At 54.5% G+C, this 23218-nt stretch overlaps 1 protein-coding gene across 1 annotated transcript in view; it reads right to left on the reverse strand.

The window, feature by feature from the left end:
- DCHS1 (dachsous cadherin-related 1) overlaps nt 1–23218 on the reverse strand; it is a 50464-nt gene that overhangs the window by 11274 nt on the left and 15972 nt on the right. Inside the window, exons 2-14 of the mRNA XM_075140694.1 lie at nt 17997–18185; nt 17669–17900; nt 16406–16642; nt 15037–16056; nt 14642–14829; nt 9644–9740; nt 9306–9463; nt 6402–7236; nt 5847–6086; nt 5249–5374; nt 4742–4951; nt 3264–4127; nt 2656–2769 (exon numbers count right to left, since the gene is read on the reverse strand). Of these exons, the coding sequence (XP_074996795.1) occupies nt 2656–2769; nt 3264–4127; nt 4742–4951; nt 5249–5374; nt 5847–6086; nt 6402–7236; nt 9306–9463; nt 9644–9740; nt 14642–14829; nt 15037–16056; nt 16406–16642; nt 17669–17900; nt 17997–18185 (4510 nt within the window). The remainder of the gene's footprint in view (nt 1–2655; nt 2770–3263; nt 4128–4741; nt 4952–5248; nt 5375–5846; nt 6087–6401; nt 7237–9305; nt 9464–9643; nt 9741–14641; nt 14830–15036; nt 16057–16405; nt 16643–17668; nt 17901–17996; nt 18186–23218) is intronic.

The raw sequence follows: 23218 nt of genomic DNA on the forward strand, positions 1-23218 counted from the left end.
AGCCTGGGAGTCACCTGGGGTTGCTTTCACCCCCAGGCTATAACGGCAGCCATGCAGGTTTTGGCTGAGAGACCTGGGTACACATAAGAGCATGGTGACTGCTGGCTCAGAGACCTGGGTGCTGGTTCAGGGACCAGACAGAATTGGCCAGGGTGCCATCCTGTCAGCCCCTCCTTCATCGACATAGCAGCTTTCACCCAGCTCCATAGCTATGAAATGCTTACTTCTGAATGGCGGCTTCAGACAGACACACTCCTACGGCAGCGTGCGAAGGCTGCTCCTTCACAGGCAACAATCCCTGGGCCTGAGAGCATGCAGGGGAGCCTGGGCACAGCAGCTCTCCACAGTCAAAGACCTCTGTGAGCCTGACTGGGGTTGTAGTACACCTGCCCATTGACTCTGGGTTTCAGGAACTGCAGAGCGCCAACTCCTGAGCTCAGTTTGGGGTTGGGGGTTACTCTGGGTGCTGGCATGCACCAGGTGACAGAGGAATTGCGGTCAGGCTGTGCACATGGCTTTGTGCAAGGTGGCATCAGGCCCTCTGGGACAGCCAGGGTGCAGGCAGTCCTATGGGGGCAGCTCAGCATGGTGCTGGCTGGCTGCCATGATGCAAGGCTGCAGCAGGAAACCTGCAGCTGCAGCTCAGGTTCCTCAGGACTCAGTGGGGCCATGCCCCAATGGGGGTTGGGACCCCCTTCATGAGCTGGTCTGGCCTCTCCACAGTGCTCTCAGTGCCCATGCTGTGGCTTGCTTGCAGCAGCAGCACAGTGCAGTGTGCTGAGGAGCCTGTATGGCAGCTGAGGGGATGCGTGGTGACACTAGGCTGCCATGGGCACTGTGATTTCAGATGGGTACTTATGCATGGCTCAGCATTTCCTGCCATGCCCACGGGTGACTTGCAGTGGCCAGTACTTAATCATGGTGCCAACAGATTGCATGCTGTGCCATACCATGGGTGGCTCACAAGGACCTGCACAGTGGCCATGGGCTGCAGAGGGCACAAGCACAATGTCAGAAAGATCTCTGTCAGCCTGGGATCCTGTCCCAAACCCAATCATCTAGCAGGCACAAGAGAACAGGGTTTTAACAAGAAGCTCCAGCTTGACATCTGGGCTCTGAGGACTCACTTTCTCATATCACAGAATCATAGAATAGTTTGGGTTGGAAGGGACCTTTAAAGGTCATCTAGTCCAACGCCCCCTGCCGTGAGTAGGGACATCTTCAACTAGATCAGGTTGCTCAGAGCCCCGTCCAACCTGACCTTGAATGTTTCCAGGGATGGGGCATCTACCACCTCTCTGGGCAACCTGTGTCAGTGTTTCACCACCCTCATTGTAAAAAATTTCTTCCTTATATCTAGTCTGAATCTACCCTCTTTTAGTTTAAAAACATTCCCCCTTGTCCTGTCACAACAGGCCCTGCTAAAAAGTCTATCCACATCTTTCTTATAAGCCCCCTTTAAGTACTGATAGGCCACAATAAGGTCTCCCCAAAGTCTTCTCTTCTCCAGGCTGAACAACCCCAATTCTCTCAGACTTTCTTCATAGCAGAGCTGTTCCATCCCCCTGATCATTTTTGTGTCCCTCCTCTGGACCCATCCCAACAGGTCCATGTCTTTCTTGTGCTGAGGGCTGCAGTACTGCAGGTGGGATCTCACCGGAGCAGAGCAGAGGGGCAGAATCACCTCCCTCGACCTGCTAGGCACGTTGCTTTGGATGCAGCCCAGGATACGGTTGGCCTTCTGGTGAGCGCGCATTGCCAGCTCACATCCAGCTTTTTGTCCACCAGTAGCCCCAAGTCCTTCTTGGCAGGGCTGCTCTCAATCTCTTCAACCCCCAGCCTGTATCGATACTGGGAGATACCCAGTCTCTTCCAAACTACAGAGCAACCACCAACCAAGGCACCCTTCACCCTACCTTCAGCCAAGCTTTCCCTGATGCCAAGGGATGTGCGGCCCTCAAAGGCTGTCCTTTGAAGCATGTGGTGCAAACAATGCCAGCTTACCTAGTGTCACTAGGCAACACCCTCCAACCTGCCTCACTGCTCTGCCTGGGTTATCAGCCACTCACAAGCACCATTGGTATGTTCAGCACCTGCTGACGGCTCAGGGCACAGTCTGGTGCAGAGGGAGGGCTCCCTTAGAATGCCCACTGGACAGTGAGTAGCTCCCCATTTATTGTCACTTTTGGGACTGCACAGAGACAGCCATGAATCCACAGCAGTGCTGCAGTCACAGCAGCTTCACGCACACCAGAGAATAAAGTGCAGCAATTCAGGTGCCTGGCTCTGAGGCCCCAACATGGGATGTGTCATTTGGTTGAACTTGCCGTCTAAGGCAGGGGATGCACCCAGACTGCATCTTAGTAATGGTCTTGGCCTCTGCTAACTCCTGCACTGGGCCTAGGAGTTTTTGGGGAAAGGTCCAGTTAGGAGGGACCAAAATTGTGCTGGGAGCTGTGCTAGCAACCTCTGGACAATGACAGGTTAGTGTCCACATCCAAATACTAACACTATTTAATTTTACTTGTATAGAGGTGTAGACTGTGCTCCTGTGCCTTTGGGGGGGGCTCTGAGCCTTGTGATAGCTGAGCAGGCATTGGCAGAGCATAGGTGGCCTCCCACTTGCTGCTTCCCCAGGTGGTCTTGGTGCTGTACCTGAACTGGGCTGGATAAGGAAAGCATTCTTCTCGTTGCCGCTGACGATGCTGTACGTGATGCGCCCAGAAGAGCCCCCCGTGTGCGTAGCCTGGATGCTTGCCACGGCAGTGCCTGGAAGAGAGTGAAACAGTGTGAAGGGGCAGCAGAGTCTTGGGGCAGATGGCAGAGAGGGTCAGGGTGGTGTGTGGGCCGCACATGCTGTACCACAGGAACACAGCTCTGCCTGAGTATACTGCTGCCAGAGGAAGCAAGATCTAATGGTAACTTTGGGCTGGGAGCCAGGATTCGTGGAGCCTGTCCATGGCCCCTCTATGGTCTCACTGTGACCCCTGGAGACCTTCCAGGAGCAACTGGGCACCTGTGACTACCTAGAGTGATCTGAACACCCTGAAGCAAACCCAAAGGGATGACCACCCTGAACAGCCTGGACACCAGTCAGACCCTGCAGTCCCTTGGGTCTACCCAAAGCATAATGGGGCTTCCCAAGGCCCCGCAGTGCTCCCTGGTTTGAGTTTCCCACAGCTTTGTCAGGCCAGCACCCACCTCCCCTCCTGTCCTGTCCCATTTCATTCCAGTACTGGCTGGTCACTCTGCCCAGCTGATACCTGGGGCAGCATTTTCTGGCAGGGCCACATCACTGGTGCTCCGGGGAAAGCGCAGCCCCCTGTAGGGCTCTTCCTGCAAATGTATCACCACCACACCAGTAGAGGAGAGTGCTGGTTGCCCCAGGTCTGTGGCCAGGATGAAGAGTGTCCGCTGGCGCTGGCTGAGCAATCCCAAGGGCTGCAGCAGTTGGATATCCCCTGTGTAGGAGTTGATTGCGAAGGCAGAGTTGGGGGTGGCAAGGCGATAGAGGATGGAGGCATTGGCACCTGCATCCCTGTCCTCTGCCCTCATGGTGGCCACGACCTGCTTGAGTGGTGTGTGGTGGGACAAGTTGACAGTGAGTGGGCTGTGCAGGAAGGCAGGGGCGTGGTCATTGACATCTCGCACCGTGACCGTGACACGCACAGCTGCGCTCTTGGGCTCCCACGGTGCTGAGTCCACAGCCTTGGCCAGGAAGCTGTAACTGGGGTGGCGTTCCCGGTCCAGCGCCTGGGCACTTCTGATGCGCCCACTCTGCGGCTCGACCTGGAACATGCCAAGTGACTCATTGCCCAGGTAGTAAGAGACCTGCCCATTGGTGCCCTCGTCAGGGTCCTCAGCCACCAGCTGCAGCACCAGGGCACCAACAGGCAAGTCCTCTGGCACCTCCACCACATAGGTGGCCTGAGCAAAACCAGGTGCGTTGTCATTTAGGTCCAACACCCGCACATTCACTGACATGATGGCACTGCGCGGGGGGATTCCGTGGTCTTGCACCACTACTGTGAGGCTGTAGGAAGCAACCTGCTCCCGGTCAAGAGCACGTGCAGTGGAGAGGACACCGGAGACTGGGTCTAGGCTGAAATCCTGCCCAGGATCTCCATCTGGAAAAGAAGAGAGGGAACAAGACAGCATGACTATAACTGGTACAAGGAAGGACCTGCCCTATGCTGCCCAGAGAGGACAGCATGAAGTCCATCCCGGTGTGGCCTGGCAGGAAGGGTGGAGTGAGCTGTTCTCTGTAAGGCCCCAGGGGGATTGAACTTCCTTGGTCCAGCTCTGTGTGTATGTGTGTGTGTGTGTGTCTGTGTGTGTAAGAACTGGCTCCAACAGCTTACAGGCCAGTGTTGCTGCCACAAGGAGCCCCCAGATAATGCATGGCATGATAACAGCAAAGAGATCTCACTTAGCAACCTGTAAATTCAACAGGTCAGAGCAGCCAAGAGAGGTATGGAACTAGTCCAAGCCTGAGGAACCAGACAAGAGCCTGGGGAATGAGGAAGTGCAGCTTGTCCAGATCTTGGGGTGCTCTTTACTGGGGGCAGACAAACTAGAGGGCTAAGAGGTGGCAGCAGCTACATGTGGTTTGGAGCAGGAAACAACTGAAGTGGAACAGGAACTGCCACAGGTGATGCTTCCCAGAGCCACGGGCAACCCAGCGTGAACAGCCTTTACCTACTGCCGAGAAAGAAGCTACAGAGCTCCCTGTGCACCTCACCTGCCACGTGGTATTCCAAGCGCCCATTCTCGCCTCCATCAGGATCGGTGGCCCGCAGGGTGTATAGTGCCACACGGCTTTGGTTCTCAGGGACCTCCACAGAGCAGGACTCACTCTCTAGGTGTGGTGCATGGTCATTCTCGTCCCCTACTGTTATCCGCACAGTTGCCTTGGAGAGGTTGGGGGGCAGGCCACCATCCTGTGCATAGACTGCAGGAACACCACAAGAGCACTGCAGGCTACCCTGCTGACTGGGAGCTACTATCAAGGCTGTCATACGCAAATGCCCAGACAATCACAGGGACAGCCAGGCATGGGATCACTGGCATTCCTGCATGCTCAAACCACCCCACAACCCTGCGTGCCCCACAAACCTCTATCACTTCCCATGGCCTGCCCCCCCTGCAATACTGCCCTACCCCAGCAGTGGGGAGCATGCATCTGCCTCCCCTGTGCTCCCTACCCCCACATCTGCTGCACCCCTCTCATGCACCGGCACAGCCCTACCCATCAGCACGTGTTGCTCCTGCTCCTCACGGTCCAGGCCATGTGTGGTGACAATAAGCCCCGTCTGTGGGTGGATGAAGAACGGCCCCCCAGAGAGACCCCCATAGGACACCTGCCCATTGGCACCTGCAGGGAGGAACATGGTTTGAGGGCAGCCCAGCAGCAACCCCAGCAGCCTCTCATTTGGCTCACAGCCCTGCACCTCCCTCCTCCCAGGCTTCCCACCCAGGGGTCACACAGGCTGTGGGAGAGGATGATCTCACTCCCTGGCAAGTAAAGCTGGAGCAGAGATATGTGGTGGAAGGAAGTCCCAGCCCAGCCCAGCTTGTGGAAGGGAAGATAGGCCGAGGAACCTCCAAGGAACAAAGGCCACTGTCTTGGGGAGCAGAGGGAATCACAGCCCCTGTTCTCATTCTCAGCTTCTCCCAGGATTCGGCCCATCTCTCATCTCCAGGCCAGGTGACAATCCTTTCCTCCATGGTCAGCCAGGCTCTCCAAACCAGGTGGGAGGGAGCAGAGTTCACCCAGTCCTGAGTGCTGCATCTCCAGAAGGGCCCCTGACCAAACTGAGCAGCTCACCCTCGCCCTGCATCCTCACCCAGGTCCCGGTCTGTGGCCAGCACCTGCAGCACAGGGGTGCCAGCTGGCAAGTTCTCCATGATGTGTGCTTCATACTCAGGTTTCTCAAAAGTGGGAGCCTCATCGTTGACATCCAGCACCAGCACGGACAGTAGCTGTGTGGCAGAGCGGCGTGGGAAACCGTGATCCATGGCCACCACAGTCAGGTTGTGCTGCACCACCTCCTCCCGGTTCAGAGCCCGCACAATGGAGAGCGCGCCTGCAGACACAGGGAGAGGGGCGAGCTGGGACCGCATGGCACCAGGGCCGACTGTTCCCAGGACAGAGCTATCACAAGGCTGCAGGCTCTGGGGTGAGCCAGGGACAGCCAGGTCTCAAGAGAGACAGCAGTATCATGCCAACCAGGTGCTATGCTTGGGGCTCTCCGCACCCCACAAGCCTCCCTCCTCCAGGTTCCCCAGCCCACGCCCTCCTCCTGTGCACCATGCTACATCCCCATGTATCCCTGCACCCTCTTCAGCCCCCGCGTTCCGAGTGTCCCTGCCGCCCACCCTGCATCCTCCTGGGCTCTCACCAGTGCTGGGGTTAAGGTGGAAGCGGCCGTCACTGTTGCCTGCTCGCAATGAGTAGCTCACACGCCCGTTCTCTCCCAGATCATTGTCCTGGGCCACCACATGCAGTGCCACAAACCCTGTTGGCTGGTCCTCCATGACGCTGACAGCAGCAGGTGAGAGGAACACGGGTGCGTTGTCATTCTCATCAGTCACAAACACACGGGCTGTGACAGCTGCCGAGCGGCGCTGGCTGACGTTGCGGGCCTGGTCTGTGGCCTCCACCACCAAGAGGAAGGAGGCAGCAGCCTCCCGGTCAAGACCCTGGTGAAGGGTCAGCAGCCCCGAGCGGCTGTCAAGCTGGAAGGGAGCCTCAGGGGGCTCCTGGTGCAGCAAGGCATAGCGCACCTGGCTGTTGGGACCCACACCATCCCCGTCCAGTGCCTGGAAGGTGAAGATGGACGAGCCAGCCTGGGCATTCTCGGGCACCACGATGGTGATGGGATCTTCAGGGAAGGTGGGCGCCTGGTCATTGCAGTCCTGCACATGGATCTGTACCAGCACCAGTCGGCTGGAGGGATAGCCGTGCTGCGTATCCTCAGCACTCACCTGGAGCACGTGCCGTGCCCCAGCTTCATAGTCCAACTCCCGGGCAGCGTAAATCTCCCCTGTCACACTGTCAACCACAAAGGTGCCATCCCCACCGCCTCCTACCACTGTGTAGGTCAGCTGTCCTCGCGCAGGGGCATCTGGGGGTGCCACTGAGCCGATCACAGACCCTGGCTTGACCCCCTCGAGAGGGTGCAGCGTCAGCACAGTGGCATCAGGCCGTGGCAGCACCCGGGAGGACGGCAGTACCTGTGAGGAGAGGCAGCAGTGAGGGGCACGCGCCAGGATGCTGTGTGCCAGGAGGTCCTATCGGGGAGCCAGTGGAGAGAGGGACATGGGGCCTGCAGAGGGCAGGTGTCGGGAGGCAAGGTCTCAGCTCTTGTGGCCTAACAGATGAATAGCAACCTGAAAAACATACTGAGAATAAGTGCGGGTTTGACAGGGTGAAAGACGAGCTTCACCTGGGGAGCTAGGGTAGGTAAGGACAGACAGAGCCGCTGACTGGGCAGAGAAGGCTCAGGGGGGATCTTATCAAAGTATATCAATGCCTGCAGGGAGGGTGCAAAGAGGGCAGAGCCAGGCTCTTCCCAGTGGTGCCTAGTGCCCGGACCAGAGGCTGTGGGCACAAGCTGAAACACAGGAGGTTCCCTCTGAACATCAGGAAACACTTTTCACTGTGAGGGTGAACAAGCACTGGCACAGATTGCCCAGAGAGGTGGTGGAGTCTCCATGCTTGGAGACAGTCAAAAGCCACCTGGACATGGTCCTGGGCAACTGACTCTAGATGGCCCTGCTTGAGCAGGGTGATTGGACAAGATGACCTCCAGAGGTGCCTTTCCACCTCAACAATTCCGCAAGCCTGTGATTCTGTGATTGTGTTACATACTGCAAAGGCAACAGACACCAGCAGAAACAATTCTGCAAAACATCAGAGTGGGCAAGAAAAGAGGTAACACTCATCCAGATGAGAGGCACAGAGAAGAAAGATAATCCAGTATGACCCAAAGATAAATAAATACTATCACTACTTTTATTAAACATACTGAAGTTAATTTGGGGATGAGGTGCACCTGTGGATGGGAGAGAGGATGCATGAAAAGCAATAGTGTTATCTGAAGGGAAAACGTGTTGAAGAACTCAGCGCACTCATGTCAAGGAGCTGGGGAAAAAGAGAATACAGCAAAACTGTCAGCCCAGAGGGGTATCAAAACTAGCGACTGTCAAGCAAATAGCTACATTATAGGGATGCAAACAAGCACTTCAGGGACAACCAGCCTGCCAGCCTGGCCTCAACACTCTGAAGGTTGTAGAACAACTCTAATGAAAAGAACAGTTACAGACATGGCATAAAAAGGAAATTATATAAAACGTATTGTGGAATGGCTAAAGGCAGATGTGTCTGGTGCTTGTCTCCTCAAAGTCAAAGGAAATGCAGTGTATCTAACTTGTCTGGGTTTTAGCTGGGCTCTGATGCAGTAGCACATGGGAGATCACTCATTAAACTGGGGATAGGCACAGTACCAGTATGGCTGTGTGATGGAAAGGACTATAAGATCGACTGGCTCAAGGAGAGTGATCAGCAGGCCTTTGCAGAGATGGCTTTTGGTGCTGACATTTACTTTTGATAGGTTCAAGGGCAAAAGAAAGCTGAGTATGTTATGAACTTGCTGACGATGTTAGAGGGCACTGCCAGCACAGAGAAGCAGCAGAATATCAAACAAGGAGAGTCAAATGGCCTTGGGAACTGCAAGAACAGGGACAGGAATATGTGAAATGGTGTACTGTGAAAGTGCCTTGACTAGAGGGAAACCGGAGTCTCTGCTGTAAAAGGAAGCTCATTACTAACAACAGAGAAAGGACATGGCTCTCTGGGCCAATACATCAGACAGTGAGTGCCAAAGTTACACAGACCTGAAGAATGCCCTGCCTGTCAGGAACACTGTTTTCAGTAGGTGGTGGGAAGAATTAATCTCTCTGTGCAGGGGACCTCTAAGGTCTTCTCTGCAACAGCATATTTAGGACAGGGATGGCTGTCCAAGTCTGGAAAAGACAGAACTTCTTACTATTAATGCTGTTGACCACTTTACAAATGAGAACATGCACAGTGGCAGATAGACCCATCCCTTCCCGTCCCAGGTTCTCCACACAGATTTTATGGCTGGATCAACAGCTGAGCAAGGGCAGAGAGTGCCCTGGGATGAAGGCGGTGGAGGGTGACAAGGTGGGGAGGAAGGCTGCCAAGTAGCTGGATGGTGTCCTCCAAGGGGCAAGCGAGGGGTAGATGGTGCAGGGACAAGGGGAGCTGGGATGCTGGATACCTGAATGCGAATGATTGCTGACGTACTGCGAGGCACCGTGCCCCGGTCACTGGCTGTCACAGTGAAGATGTACTCAGCACGATCAGACCGGCGTAGAACTGTGGCAGTCCGCAACTCTCCAGTAGCCATGTGCAGTGTGAAACGCTCTGCCCAGGCTCCTGCAGAAAGAAGGTGAAATGCTGCAGGGAGACGCAGAGAGGAAGGAGGGCAGGGGGCAGGTAGGGATGGAGGAGGGAGTGCGGTGTGGCAGGGCTTGGGCAGCAGGCACCCATCTGCCCACAAGGGTGATGGCTGCAAGGTAGAGAGCAGCATCAATTAGTCAGTTCTGCAGCTCATACCTATCAGTGAGTAGATGATGGTCCCATTCTCACCCTCGTCGGGGTCCTTGGCCTGCAGGGAGGCGACTAGAAGTCCCGATGGCTTCTCTTCCAGCACCTGCAGCACAGCCCAGGGAGCAGCTGAGTGGCACAGGACACCCTTCAGACTACCACCACAAACCCCCGAGCATGGCACAGGATCTGCACCTTCCTACACCAGTCCTGCACCTCACCCAAGGCACAGACCCCCTGGCAAGACCCACAGGCTGTGCCTGAGGCCAGACAACATGGAAAGGTCTGCAGCAAAGCTGGCAAAGGGAGTTTCTGCCTTGGCAGCCCTCCTCCCATTCTGCCCTGTTTAACAACCAGCTTAGCAGTGTTGGGGCATGCTGCAGCAGTGAGCTGCAGGGTGATGGGAGGACACTATTTCACCCATGTTACACCCAAAACCTCTACAGCTAGGAAAATCCAGGGCTCCACAACAGTCCCAGTTCTTGCAGCCCCTAACAGACCCCTTCAGCTGCAAATGCAAAGGTGTGAGCACTGACAGGCTCAGAGCCCAGTCACCGTGTCAACAGAAGGTGATGTTCAGTTCCCACCAGCCAGCCCAGGGAGGTTTGCAATTTCTGGAAATGCAGCTGGCAGTTCTTCCTGGGCTCGGACACCTGGACTCTTAGGGCTTTTCCCTTCTCTCCTCTGTTCCTAGTTAGCACTGCTGACTGCCGGTCTGTAGGCACTTAAGACCATTTTATGCCAGTGCATCACAGTACCATCAAGACATTAATTATGCACGTGCTCAGCTAACCCCACATTCTGAGGTGAGTTACCAGCTTCCTGACAGAGACCACATGTAACAGCATTGCATGCAAGCACCTTTCCTGGATAGTTATAGAAATGGACGCATCCCCATGACTGCCCCTCACCACCTATCAGTTTTTGGGAGTACCCTCAGCAAACAACCCATGCCTGCTGGCAGACCTGTCTCTCCTCCAGCACCTACCCAAACCTCACTGGTAGAGCAGGTTCCCCAGCTGGCACAAACTCTGCAGTCCCTTCCACACCAGAAGACATCAAATTCACATCCTGAGGCTACAGACCTCAAATTCACATCCTATCAGCACATGCCACAACACAAATCATCCTCACAGATCCGGCTGTGCTAGGTGATCTCTGTGTGGTACCACTTTAATGCATTTATGAAAAAGCCAAGTGGAATCCAAGCAAGAATCCAAGGAAAGAGGCTGCAAGCTCCTGAGAGGAGGCAAGTGTCAATGCTGTTGCACGAGCTGCTGGCACCACGCTGGTGGCGCTCAGGAGGGGAGACCAGAGGAGCTGGACTTGTTTAGCCAGGCCAAGCAGTGATGTGACTGCACTCTGTAAACACTGAGGGGAGAGGGGAGGGAAATTCCAAGGAGAGAGAAGAGCTATTTAAGCAAAAACACAATATTGGCACAAGAACAAATAAGTATAAAGTGGTCAGAAATTAGTTTAGGCTGGAAATTAAGAAATGGTTTCTAACCACCAGATCAAGGAATCTGGAACAGCATTTCACAGCAGTGATGGAGGCAGAAGACCTTCTAAATATAGCTTGGCTGTTTGTGAAAGGGAGTGTCTGCATGGACACCTCTGAGTGGGGCCATGCTTAGGACGCCCCTTCCAACCCCTCTTCTGTAACAGGCTGGGGCAGGGCCTGCCCCCCACGCTGCCACTAACTGCCCTCAACCAGGATACAAGGGGCTCCTGCTTCGCGTGCACGGTCACACTCCTCTTCCACAGGGAATCAAACTGAGGAAAGCAGTGATTCAGCAGAGGAGTTCAATGAGCAGCATCCACACAGGCTCCACATACAAATGCCATTTCAGATTCACAAACAGAGGAATAAACAGCAATAGAAGTGGTCTTGCCTCTGCAAAAACCTCAGCCTTCATAAAATTGCTACCAGGCAGGCTTATGATGTCTGATGTCCACCCTCCAAGAAGGTTGTTACAAATACCAGCTTGGTTCAAAGATCAGAGAGCCATCTTAACTACTGGCACAGCTCTGACAGTGACTGGCAGTGGATATATAGAGAAGATGCAAGAAATAGGGCACGTATGGAATAATCCTCCTGTGAAACCTTCCCAGCTTCCAGCAGTCTGTGGCTAAGTCACTTCCTGAGCCACGGATCATATTTTTGTTCAACAGCCTTTGATGGATTTTTTTCTTTCCATGAATTCATCTAATTTTGAACCCATGCAACTTTTGGCAATGATTTCACAATTTAATTATGTTCTGCATGAAAAAGTACTGCCTTTGTTTATTTTAAACCTGCTGCCTGGTCATTCCTTATGGAGCTGCCTAGGTCTTCTATTGTGAAAAAAGCAGCTTCTAATTTCCCTGTGACTTTCTCTGTGCCATTCACTGCACACCTCTGTTATATTCTTGCAGTTTCTTCCATGCCAAAGAATGTTCAAGTATTTTCTTTCTGCATGGAAACCATTATCTACTGGAGATCACATTAACGTCCTTTTCTGAACTTTTTCTAGCACTACTGCTTATTTAGTGGAATGGAGGCAGGGCAGAGAGTGTGTGCAGAATTTGAGATGCAGGGTAATGATGTTTTCTTTCATTCTCTGTTTCTTTTCTAATAAAACTCAGCATTTGATTTGCCTTTTTGACTGTGGCTGAGCCCTGAGCTGACATTTTCACAAAGCATTCATGGCGATGCCCCAATCTGCTCCCTAAACTTAAGTAGCCAATTCAGAGCCCACCACTGTGTAAGTGAAATTCATTTTTGCTATGTGTATCACTTTCCAGTTAGCAACAGTGAATTTCATCTCCCATCTTCTTTGCTAATTTATCAGAACAACAAGATCCTTCTACAGTTCTTCACAGGGAGCCCTAACCTTTATTACTATGAATAGACCAGTAACATCAAAAACCAATCACCTCTTCTGGAGGATATATGAAAATGCTAAATAGCAAGGATACCAGCAGCAGTCCTAGGCACCCACCAGTGACATCCCCCCTCTGTGAAAACAGACCACTTCTTCCTTCCCTTTGCTCCCTCTCCCCTTTCCTAGCAATCATTCCCTGGGAGGATCCATTACTGCTGCAGTTCCTGCGTGAACACCAGCTGGTCCTGCCAGTGTGTTACCAATGTGGTTGACAAACTCATCTCGCAACCCTACAGTGGGAGATACCCCTCCAGGTGATGCTTAAAGCAAGGTGCTGATACAGAGACATCCCTCTGCTTTGCCTAATGAACAACAATATGAATATTTCACTGAGCAAGTCTGCAATACATCACTGAGCTTTGCATTTATCATTCAGTTTTTACTTTTATCTCCAAGACTTTCTTCTACACCTAAATCATGATTAACAGTGGCCTCTTCCTGTGCTTCACCCTTCTCTACCAGTGTTTGTAGCAGGAGAGCTTCAAACCAAAGTGCCCAAATATTTGTTTAGTTCAAAACTGTCATAGCATTTACCTGCCTTCAGGACTCTAAATCTGTCCCAGCCTTGCTCTGTCTCCTGAAGGATGTGTATGCTTTTGTGGTAGCTTTGTATGAGAAGAGACCTCCCGAGCTCTAGCAGGACACTCCCAACATTTCATGCCCCTAAACACTGGAATCAATTGCTGAGCCTGCTGTGTGAATGTGTAGCGGGTGTCCCCGCACAGGAGATGGGACACTCAGCAGACTGCAGACAGAGAGTGTGAGCAATGCCATTTTGCAGAGCCTGTTCAGCTGCAGTCTCAGCAATGCCACGGCTGGCTGTCCCTGTCCTGCAGGAGTGACTCAAAGGCGAGAGTCTTACTCAGAGAGAGGACAGGACTAGCTTTGCCTTCCTCTGCCTCCACCAGGCCCTGAGAGATGCCTTCATCCAGGCCAAGCCTTGCCAGACAGTTCTGCAAGCAGAGAGTGCCAGCTGGACATGCAAGAAGGCGGCTGGGCAAGGGATGGCTGTGACCTGAAACAGGAAGGGAAAAAGTAATGAACAGGGAAGGGCTGCCTGGAGTTGCAGAGCATCCCCAGGGTCCTGTGCTGATGGCCACCCAGGTGCAGCAGTGACCTGCCAATATAGTCCTGCCTGCTCTGACCTGCCTCTGGTGTGTGTCTCAGGCAGGACCTGTGACAGAGAAAGGCTGCAATCACCGTGATGTTTTAAACCCAGCACAGTGCAAGTGGCTTTGAGCACACTGCCTGAAGTGCAGCAACATGCAGAGCAAGCACATCCTTTTGGTTGCAGGTTCTCCCCACTCTGTGCAGAGGCGATGAGGACAGGGCCTCAATTGCCCATCCTGCTCTGTTGCTGCCAGTGCCACTCGGCCGGCTCCAGCGACCCCTCGCCACACATGCCACTCCACAGGGGCACAGCAGAGCAGATGCAGCCAGCTGGGGGTGGAAGGTTGGTCCTCACCCACTTCTGTTGAGCAGCACAGACATAACTCGGTCTGCAGCACACTCAATGCCCAGGTGACTGCTGCCACCACACAATGCTGAGAGGGAAAGCTGGGCTGGGGCCCATAGCAGATTCTCAGAAAACCCTTGTGAGTGCAAAGTCCAGCTGGGCAGTGCTTTCTTGACCACCCAGAAAGCCGAGTGGCTATACCAAAAGTCCTGAGACCTAGAAGTTAATGGCACCCTGTGCCTCCCTGACCGCAAGTGTTTTACCCCTGGCTCTGCTGGGTCAGATTTAGGACTCCCTTTCGCCTTCCCTCCTTGCAGGCATATGTGAGCCAAGAGCTTCTGCCTGATGGTCAGTCCTATTGGTCTCAGAGCCCTCTGCAGTCCTCACCTGCTCTGTGCACAGGGACGTCTGTATTTCCCAAGGACGTGCCCATCTTACCACATCTTGATCAGATTTACCAGACTGCCCTGGTTACTGCATGGATGCAACTTATGCCTGCTTATCTCCCACCCTGAAACTCTCCTGGGTGCCCCTGCCCACTCCCTTTCCTCCTGCAGAACCACCTGCTCCCAAACCCAGAGGCTATCACACCCCTGCCTCACCAGGGCTCCAGCCTGCTGCCCCTACCTGCACGGGCAGCTCCTGACCACTGGCCACGTGAAGGAAAGCAGGAGCGTTGTCATTCTCATCCAGCACAGTGACATAGATGGTTCCTGTGGCACTGCGGGGTGGTGCTCCCCCATCCTGCACGATCACCAAGAGCTGGTAGCTGGACTGCTGCTCCCGGTCCAGGCTATGCTTGGTGCTGAGCTCTCCTGTGAGGGAGAAGTGGGGACACAGTTCAGCCCAAAAACCTCTTTAGAGAAGGGTCTGTGCTCAGGTTCGTTGCTGGGGAGCCCAGCACCACAGGGGTAGGAAGATGAATATTCTGTTGCGGCACTGGCCTGGCCCGCATCACTTTTGACCTGCCCTGGGCTTTCTCCCCAGCCAGCCCCAGCCTAGGAAGCCAGGAAGTCTCTCACCTGTCTGTGTGTGGATAAGAAAGTTGGGATCGTGCTGGAGCAGGCGGTAGGTGAGCCGGCTGTTCTGCCCAGCATCCCGGTCACTTGCCATCACCCTCCCCACACTGCTACCAGGAGCCTGATTCTCAGGAACAGTGAAGAAGTAACGCTCCTCACTCAGACGAGGGCTGTTGTCGTTCTCATCAGTGATGCTGATCCGTACAGTGCTGGTGCCTGTTTTCCGGGCTTCCCCGCCTGCACCACTGCCTCCTGCCGAGGCCAGCACTGTGAGCACATACAGGTCCCGCGTCTCCCGGTCCAGTGCGCTTTTGACATACAGCCAACCACTCTCAGGCATGATGCCAAAGCTGGCAGCATCCCCATCTGCACGCAAGTGGTAGGTAAGGGTCATGGACTCTGCATCGCGTGCCAGGGCCCGCACCTGCAGGAAGCGGGTGGAGACAGGCACACCTTCCCGCACCTCCACGCGGTAGGTGAGTGTGTCAAAGATGGGTCCGTTGTCGTGCTCGGCTTGCACATGCACCAGCAGCGTGAATGTGGAGCTGAGCTGGGGAATGCCGCTGTCTCGGGCCATGATGGCCAGCCTGTAGGCTGCGCTGGCTTCATATTGCAGGGCCCCGATCAGTCGCACTGCCCCTGATGAGCGCTCCACACTGAAGGTGCCATCACCTCCTGACACCAGCTCAAAATTCACCTGACCGTTGGCACCGCTGTCACGGTCCTCGGCCTGCAAAGTGTACACTGTAGTCCCGGGTTCTGTGGCCTCTGGCAGCAGAATGGAGTCGGAGGGGGCTGGGAACACTGGCACATTGTCATTCACATCTGACACAGAGATTTTCACACGTGTGTTGCTATAGGCAGGAGGTGAACCACTTCGGGCCTGGACATCCAGAATGAGGACTGCCTGGGACTCATGATCAAGATGCAGGCTGGTGCGGAGCTGCCCGGAGGCAGAGTCGATGGTAAAGTAGCCATGAGGATCCCCCGAGGAGATGGAATAAAAGATGTCATCAGCATGACCTGTGGACAAGGAAATGAAGACAGGAAGAATGATTTGTGTACCCAGATCACCTCCTCAGCCCCCTACAGACAGCAGCAGGTTGGGCAGTGCTGTCTGCAGCAGACTCTGGTCGGGAGGTGCACAGTAGCACTGTGTACATGTGCATGTATGCACAGGTGCATGTGCACAAGTGTGTGCACAAGAGCATGCGCTGAATTGAGTGACAATCGCACTGGTGCACATTTGGATGTGCGTACCTCTGTGCGTGCATGGAGCTCCCAGAACAGGATTGCTCTGTAAGGAAGTGTGGTACTGGACCTTCAAGATGATGCCGGGACAGGGAAAGTGATTGCATACAAAAGGCCATACCTGGAGGGTTCTGGGCCCGGACAGCTCCCACGCTGGCACCCTGCAGCACGTCCTCAGGCACTGTGAAGAAGTACTGAGCTTGCTCAAAGACAGGAGGTGAGACTGTGCCCTCCACGATGCTGATATTCACCCGGGCATTTGGCTGTGCCTGTAGGCCCCCACCATCTTGGGCAGAGATCACCAGCTGCACCAGGGTGTTAGCTTTACCACTCAGGGACCATGAAAGGGAGATGACACCTAGGGAAGAAAGCATTTCAGAGGGCACTATGCCTGCACCCCTGCCTGTCATCTGGCATCAAGGGAACAGGCCAAACCATAAGTCTGAAAAGAAAGACCTAAGGGGGCAGCAAACAACGTGCGTCGCAGGGGAGAGCTCACCGTGGAAGAACTGGAGCAAAGAAGAGGAACCCTCCTGGGAAAGTCTCCCCAAATCTTCCTTTCTCAACCTTAAGCCCAGCCCTGAGCTAAGCAGTGGTAAGGGCTGGGGGAAACGAGCCAGAGGGCAGGTCTTGGGAGAGGGAAAGGAGGGACTAGGGCTTCCAATGTGGGGTGCAGGGTGAGGGTCACAGCAGGTGAGATCTAGGCTGTGGGGACACTCTTGGAGGAAATGTAGAAGTGAAGGACTGTCCTCGACAGGTCCTACAGAGGAGGTGGCCCTGTGTTAGGATGGCTGGTAGGCCTGTCTCACCCCAGACACATTCCGGGAACTTGGGGACCAGTGTGGAGAGAGCCCGATGCCTGTGCTGAGCACAGGACACCTTCCTGTCTTGCCCCTTGCATCACACGCCCATGCAGTCATCTCCCCAGCAGAAACTGCTCTTCTTTGGTGGCCAAAGCAAATGTTTTGCAGCCAATGAGAAAGGTGGGACTGAGTGCGACAGAGAGTTATAGGGAAGGAGACTAAACTGAGCAGGGGAGAGAAGGGAACTGGGCAAGGACAAGAAACTAAGCAGGATACAGCCTGATGGGGCAAAGCAGCATGCAGAAGGAAAGGTGCAGTGAGTCAGGAATGGGGAATGAGGGAGAGGAAGGAAGATGAGGAACAGAGCAGGGAGGTCAGAGACTGAGTCTGGGAAGGGGCTGCCAGAGGCTCAAGAAGCCGGGGCAGGGAAGATGTGGCAGGGAGAGGAACAGACATATTCTGGGGGCAGATTGCACTGCTGAGATTGCCAAGCAGTGACCCTCAGGCTGGCTTTTACACCTGCCCGCATCCCACCACTCTGATTGCTGCCTACTCTGGCTGCCCCCTGAGCTCTCTCTCACCTGTGTCCTTGTTGAGGGAGAAGAGAGGGGGTGAATTTCCCAGGACAATGCGGTACGTCACTTTCCCGTGCAGCCCCTCATCCTTGTCGTGGGCAGTAACACGCAGCACAGCTGTACCTGGCATGCTCTGTGTGCTGATACTGGCAGCATACTCCAGCGGGTAAAACACCGGCCGGTTGTCATTTATGTCCTCCAGGAAAACCTTCACATACACCATGGAGTTCAGGCCACCCTGTGGAAGGACCAGGTCAGAGATGGTGCAAAGAGCAGGGGTGACAACAGTGCTGAATCAGCAGCATCGCATCCCCGCAGCCTCTCTGGCACTCACCCCATCAACAGCAGTGATGGTGAAATCATAGGCAGACGTGCCCTCATCACGATCCAGAGGCTGCACAGTGCACAGCTGCCCCGTGTGCTTGTCGATGCTGAACTGCGTGGGGACAACACTGCCGATGCCAGAACCAATGGAGTAGGAAAGGGAGCCAAATGTGCCGCTGTCTGCATCTGTGGCTGTCACCTGGATGAGGGAAGGCAGTACATGAGCAGGGCCAGCATCACAGAGAAGATCACCAGCCAGACCCAGCCCATCACCACCACCACCTCCACAACCCAGTGCTGCCATCTGCTCCATGGCCCACAACGACTACACAGTCCTCAAAGCTGGCCATAGTAAAGCAGACCGGCAGTTACCGCCTCAACCCTGCGATTCTTGCCCCAGACAAGCCACCACTTCCTCTGCAGCCCTCCCTGCAAGAGGACAGGGTCTCCCAGGGGCTCACTGGCTGCAGAAAGTGCCCTGGGCAGTGCTGCAGGCAGCCGCGGGGCAGCCCAGAATCAGCCTATGCTGGCCCGGTCCCTGTGAGGGAACAGAGAGGTGGGGGAGCACAGCATTTCAGACTCACAAGAGCTGCACCATGCTTTCTATGCACAGTGCTGCCACAGGTCCCTGTACCACCAGAGGTGCCTTGTTTCAGGTGATACCTCCCTTCTTGCATCCTGAGGCAACATTCATGACCCAGGCCAACAGACTTGCCCTAGCAAAGGAAAAGGCCATATGGAGAGGGGGTGCAGAAAGGCCAAGCCTCACACAGATGCCAAGGATCTAGCATACCCATTGCACCCAGCTTGATCAGCCAGCCAGAGACAACCCACACTTTTGCAGCAGCTGCCCCTGACCCTCTGTTCCTTCTTTTCTGCAAAGCTGCTTAAGACAAGACAGGAAGAAAAACAGACCCCTTTCACCATGACCCTGGCTCTGTCCTGCTCTCAGAGCTCTGTGCCCAGCAGCCCTGGGCTCTGAGGATGGTGATTGAGGGTGGCATTGCCCTGTGACAGCCACGGCCCTCTGGAGCCTGGGGCACATGAACTGCATTTGCAGTTACAGACACAGCAGGAGGATTAAAACTGCTCCCTGCTTGCAAGGCCTCAGTTCCTCCTTGGGCTCCTTGCAGAGCTCAGGTCAGCAGAAAACAGCTCCTGCCCCGTGACCCCAGCATCACTGCCCATGGCTCATCCACCAGCTGGGAGCTCTGCACAGAGAACAAAGCTAGAGGACGGAGCCAGGAGGGAGGCAGCTGGGCCAGGCCCGGGTGAAGTGGAGTTCAGGCCTCGTCAGCCACAGCTCCTCCCAGCAGCAGCGCTGGGGCCTCGGCTCCCGTGAGCGAGAAGCACAGGAACGTTGCACACGCGCCAAGGAAAGGGCCCAGCTGGGGGCTGCAAACAGCTCTTTCCTTTGGGCAGGGCCCCTAACCTGAACCACTCACCCAATCATCAGAGATGGAGGAACAACAAGAGAGAGTACAGAGAATGGCTGGGCCAGGGAAGAAAAAATAAATCAGGTAGAGGTGGGTCCTCCCTCCCCCCAGACCATATGCTCTGCACCCCAGGGAGGGGAGGCAGCACCTGAGATAGCCCCTTGCCAGTTCTCCTGCCCAGTGATCCACAGCCTGCAAGGAGGGGAGGCAGCACCTGCAACACACCCTCACCAGCTCTCCTGCCCTGCTGCCTGTGGTCTAAGGGGATGCCTGAGGGGAGAAACTGAGAGCACATCGACAATGAGCACCACGTTCCCTGTACAGAGTATTTGCTCCCCAACCCTGCAGAAGCTGCCAGAAGAAGCAACATGAAACAGGATTGCCCTTCCCTGCTCCAGCTGCAGAGCACTCAGAGCCACAGGTGCCAAGACAGCAGACCGGTCAGAAAGCTCTTTGGGAAATTGGACCCACCTGATTCCCCCCTGAGTTCAACATCCTCTCTCCCTCCTGCCCCAGCTCCCATTGCTGTGGAGCTGCTCATTTGAGAGTATAAATCTGACCTCACTGACATTGCTGTAACCTGTATTCAGGTTGCGTGTATTCTGGCTCGATGTTGGACATGGGGTAATAGCCCTGTACCAATACACTTGAGTTCTGTGCCATGCCTGGGTTTTAACTGGTAGTGTTCTCTACCACTGCAGATGGAAATGCACTTGAAACTGATAAGCTGCAACAGTGACTGGAATAGACACTATGTGGCAAATACATGCCACTATGTGGCAAATTACTAACTTCTTTCCTTCAAAAAGAGCTGCTTATCACTCTGAAAGTGCTCTAAAATGCATGTCAGCTGCTTTAATACTCTGTATAGCAACAAGCTCTGCAGCAGAGTAAGTTATTTTCCTTGGGCTCCCCGGGCCAAGGGCTCTGGTGCTTCCAGAACAGCCTCACTTCCCCACCTTAACCATCCGCTGACAGTCACCATCCTAAGAAAGATATCCACAGGGGAAGCTATCTGGAAATGCAGCTTTCTGCCACAGGAGCTGGGTCAGATTTTGGCAATGGGAGAAAGACAAGCTCTCACTATTACGCAGTACAGCACCATCTCCCTGGCTGCTCCTGGTACCCAGAGCCAGGTCCCTGCAAGACTGCCTCATGGAGCCAGTCTGGCATCAGAGGCAAACCTAGCTGTAGAGCCAGGGCAAGGCATCCTCAGAAAAGTTCCCTGTTCACATGTCCAGCATTCCACCTCCCCATCCTGCTGTGGGACTGTCTGTGGACCAACGGACTAACACAAATCCTGCCTGTCCTAGCCCCCACAAGGTCCAAGAGAGACCATGTCACTGCTACACCAGCACTGGTGCAACCACTACTGGAGACTTGTGTCTGGTCCTAGTCTCACTTGGAGCGGTGGTGCTAACCTAGTGCTCAGAGAAAAGCCACAGGAACAACAAAACACCTGAAGGAGCAGCTAACTGTGTCAGCTCAGTGCGAGGCAGCTGGACAGTTTGCTTAGCGTCCCTGCCGCTATGTGGAGAGGGAGTGGGGCTGTGGCTGGCACACCCCCCAGCCCAAGCTCTCCTGCCCACAGGCAGGCAGTGCCTGCAGACCGTGGATGCCCTGTGTGTGCGTTCCGTGGGACGGGGCTGGCCAGCTGCCTATGGCCAGCCCACGCTCAGCAGAGCCTGACACAAGCCCTGAAGACAGCACAGATCCTTGCTGTGGCTAGGGTGATGCCTCCTGGGGACTTCTCTGACAGGCAGCACAAGGTTTGATCAGCTACTAGGTATGGCAGATGCCTCAGTCTAACTGGCATGTGTAGCTGGGACCCATGGCTCCAGACTGCAGAGCACACGCAGTCTGGGACATGGTGCATATTTTTAGCTGTGAGGATAATTAACCACCAAAAGGGCTCATCAAGGCCTGTGGTGAATTCATCACTCCTGGAAATTTTTAAACCAAGTCTGGATATTTTTCTAGGAACTTTGCTAGAAGCTAATGCAGGGCAGCCCCAGGCTCTGTATTTAGCGCCCACCCCAAATCTTGGATCAACAGCTGGATTTACTGTAGCTTCCTTATGAGGCTCCTGATGTTTGCCTGAGAAGTAAGAGGGAAATGGGGTCAAGCTGTCTACGAAACAGCCCAGGAAACACTCCATTCGGGGTTGTGCAAGGCCTGCTGCTTGAATATGTGGGAGCAGGAGTCAGAGCTCTGAGCCTGAATGGCATCCCCACCTCTGACTTCCTTGAACATCCTGCAGGGCCAAGAGTGGCTGTTCCCAGGAGGAGCTATGTGAGAGGAGAAAGGAGAGAAGGAGAAGGCTGCATCTGGGAACAAGACACCTGCATGAGCTTGCAGGGTCAGCATGCAGATACAAGACGTGAACAAAACTGTGGGGTCACCCCATCTGCACAGGACACCTGCACAAGCTCGCAGGATCACCACGGATACTCCAGGCACAATGTGCAGAGGCGGAGTGCGTGCTGTGTTTCTGCCCAAGACTACAGTATGTGCAGCTGCAACCCCATGTGCCAAGAACAGAAGTGTTCACAAAGCGCAAGTGCAGGGAGACTCCCCACATTGGGTGATCATGTTCTGTGCTGTGTCATCGGACAGCAGTGATATAAGAGCCCAGCACTCTCTCCCCATGGTGGGACTCCAGAGGGTGCTCCATGAGGCAGGGAGTGTGGTGACCATGGAGCTCTGACACCAAGAGTCCAGATGTTTCCATTCACAGACCCAGCCAGATCAGCAGTGAGAAGGAAGCCATGGTGAATTTTTCCTATGGTTCGTTACGTTCTCTGTTGAAGACCTACTTCTAATCACTGTTACTACCCCTGAGTAAGGCCCTTGTAAGACTAAGGGGCAGTTGGTCTCAGAAACCCTCTCTGTATTGGTATTAGTGGGTGGACCAGGCAACCCATCCCCTTCCTGGATAAACCAGCTGCATGGTCAGAGTGTTTTTTGATCTGCAGCTTTCCTGTTCTATCCTGTAAGACCCCATTCTCCAAAGGGAAATCCTTTGCCATCAGCAGATAATGGCTGCATGAATGCATCCTGCTACTGCATATGGGATGTGTTTCTGACAGCAGTCAGCTCCTTGGTCTTGAAGAGAGAGGAAAATTGAGACTCAGGGTCCTGCAGAGTATCCTGCTCGAGTCCAGAATGGGGCCAGGTTTTCTGAGCAGCACAGGGCCAGTGCTCCCGCCTGTCTTTCGGCCTTGTTAAGATATGCTTGGCTGCAAGCATGGTATTTCTCTGGAACCTGCTGCAGCTGTGCATGGTACATGGAGCATTACTCTCCCTCCATGCCTCGTCCTCTCATTCTGCCTTCACACAGCCTCACATAGAGCCCACTCAGCCCAGGGCAGCACTGGTGTCTCCCAGCACTGCACATCATGCTAGCCATGGCCAGGTCCGGCCTACCACAGGCTACTACACCTCTCCCATGTCCCACAGCACACCCCATCCCTACCTGCCTCTTGTGCCCCACACAGCTCCATCATGTCCCAGACCCCATACAGATGCTCCCATGGACACTAGGACTGGTGCCTTTCTCTTGTCACTCCCAGTGACACCTCCATCACCTCCCTGTATTGCCAGCTTCCTCCACTGTCCCCTATCCAGGATATCCCCCTGGCCATACAGTGGTGCCCACAGTTCTGCTGTGGCTGTGCAGAGCTGGCACCTGACCATGGGCTGGAGAGCATAGCCTGGGCTTGAGGCACTCAATCTCCCTTCATGTCTGACTTCCCCCTTGTAGGGCAGCAAGCAAGGCAATGCAGCATGGCCTCAA

This window comes from Calonectris borealis, chromosome 1 (genome assembly GCF_964195595.1).
Source record: "Calonectris borealis chromosome 1, bCalBor7.hap1.2, whole genome shotgun sequence".
NCBI classification, from domain to species: domain Eukaryota; kingdom Metazoa; phylum Chordata; class Aves; order Procellariiformes; family Procellariidae; genus Calonectris; species Calonectris borealis.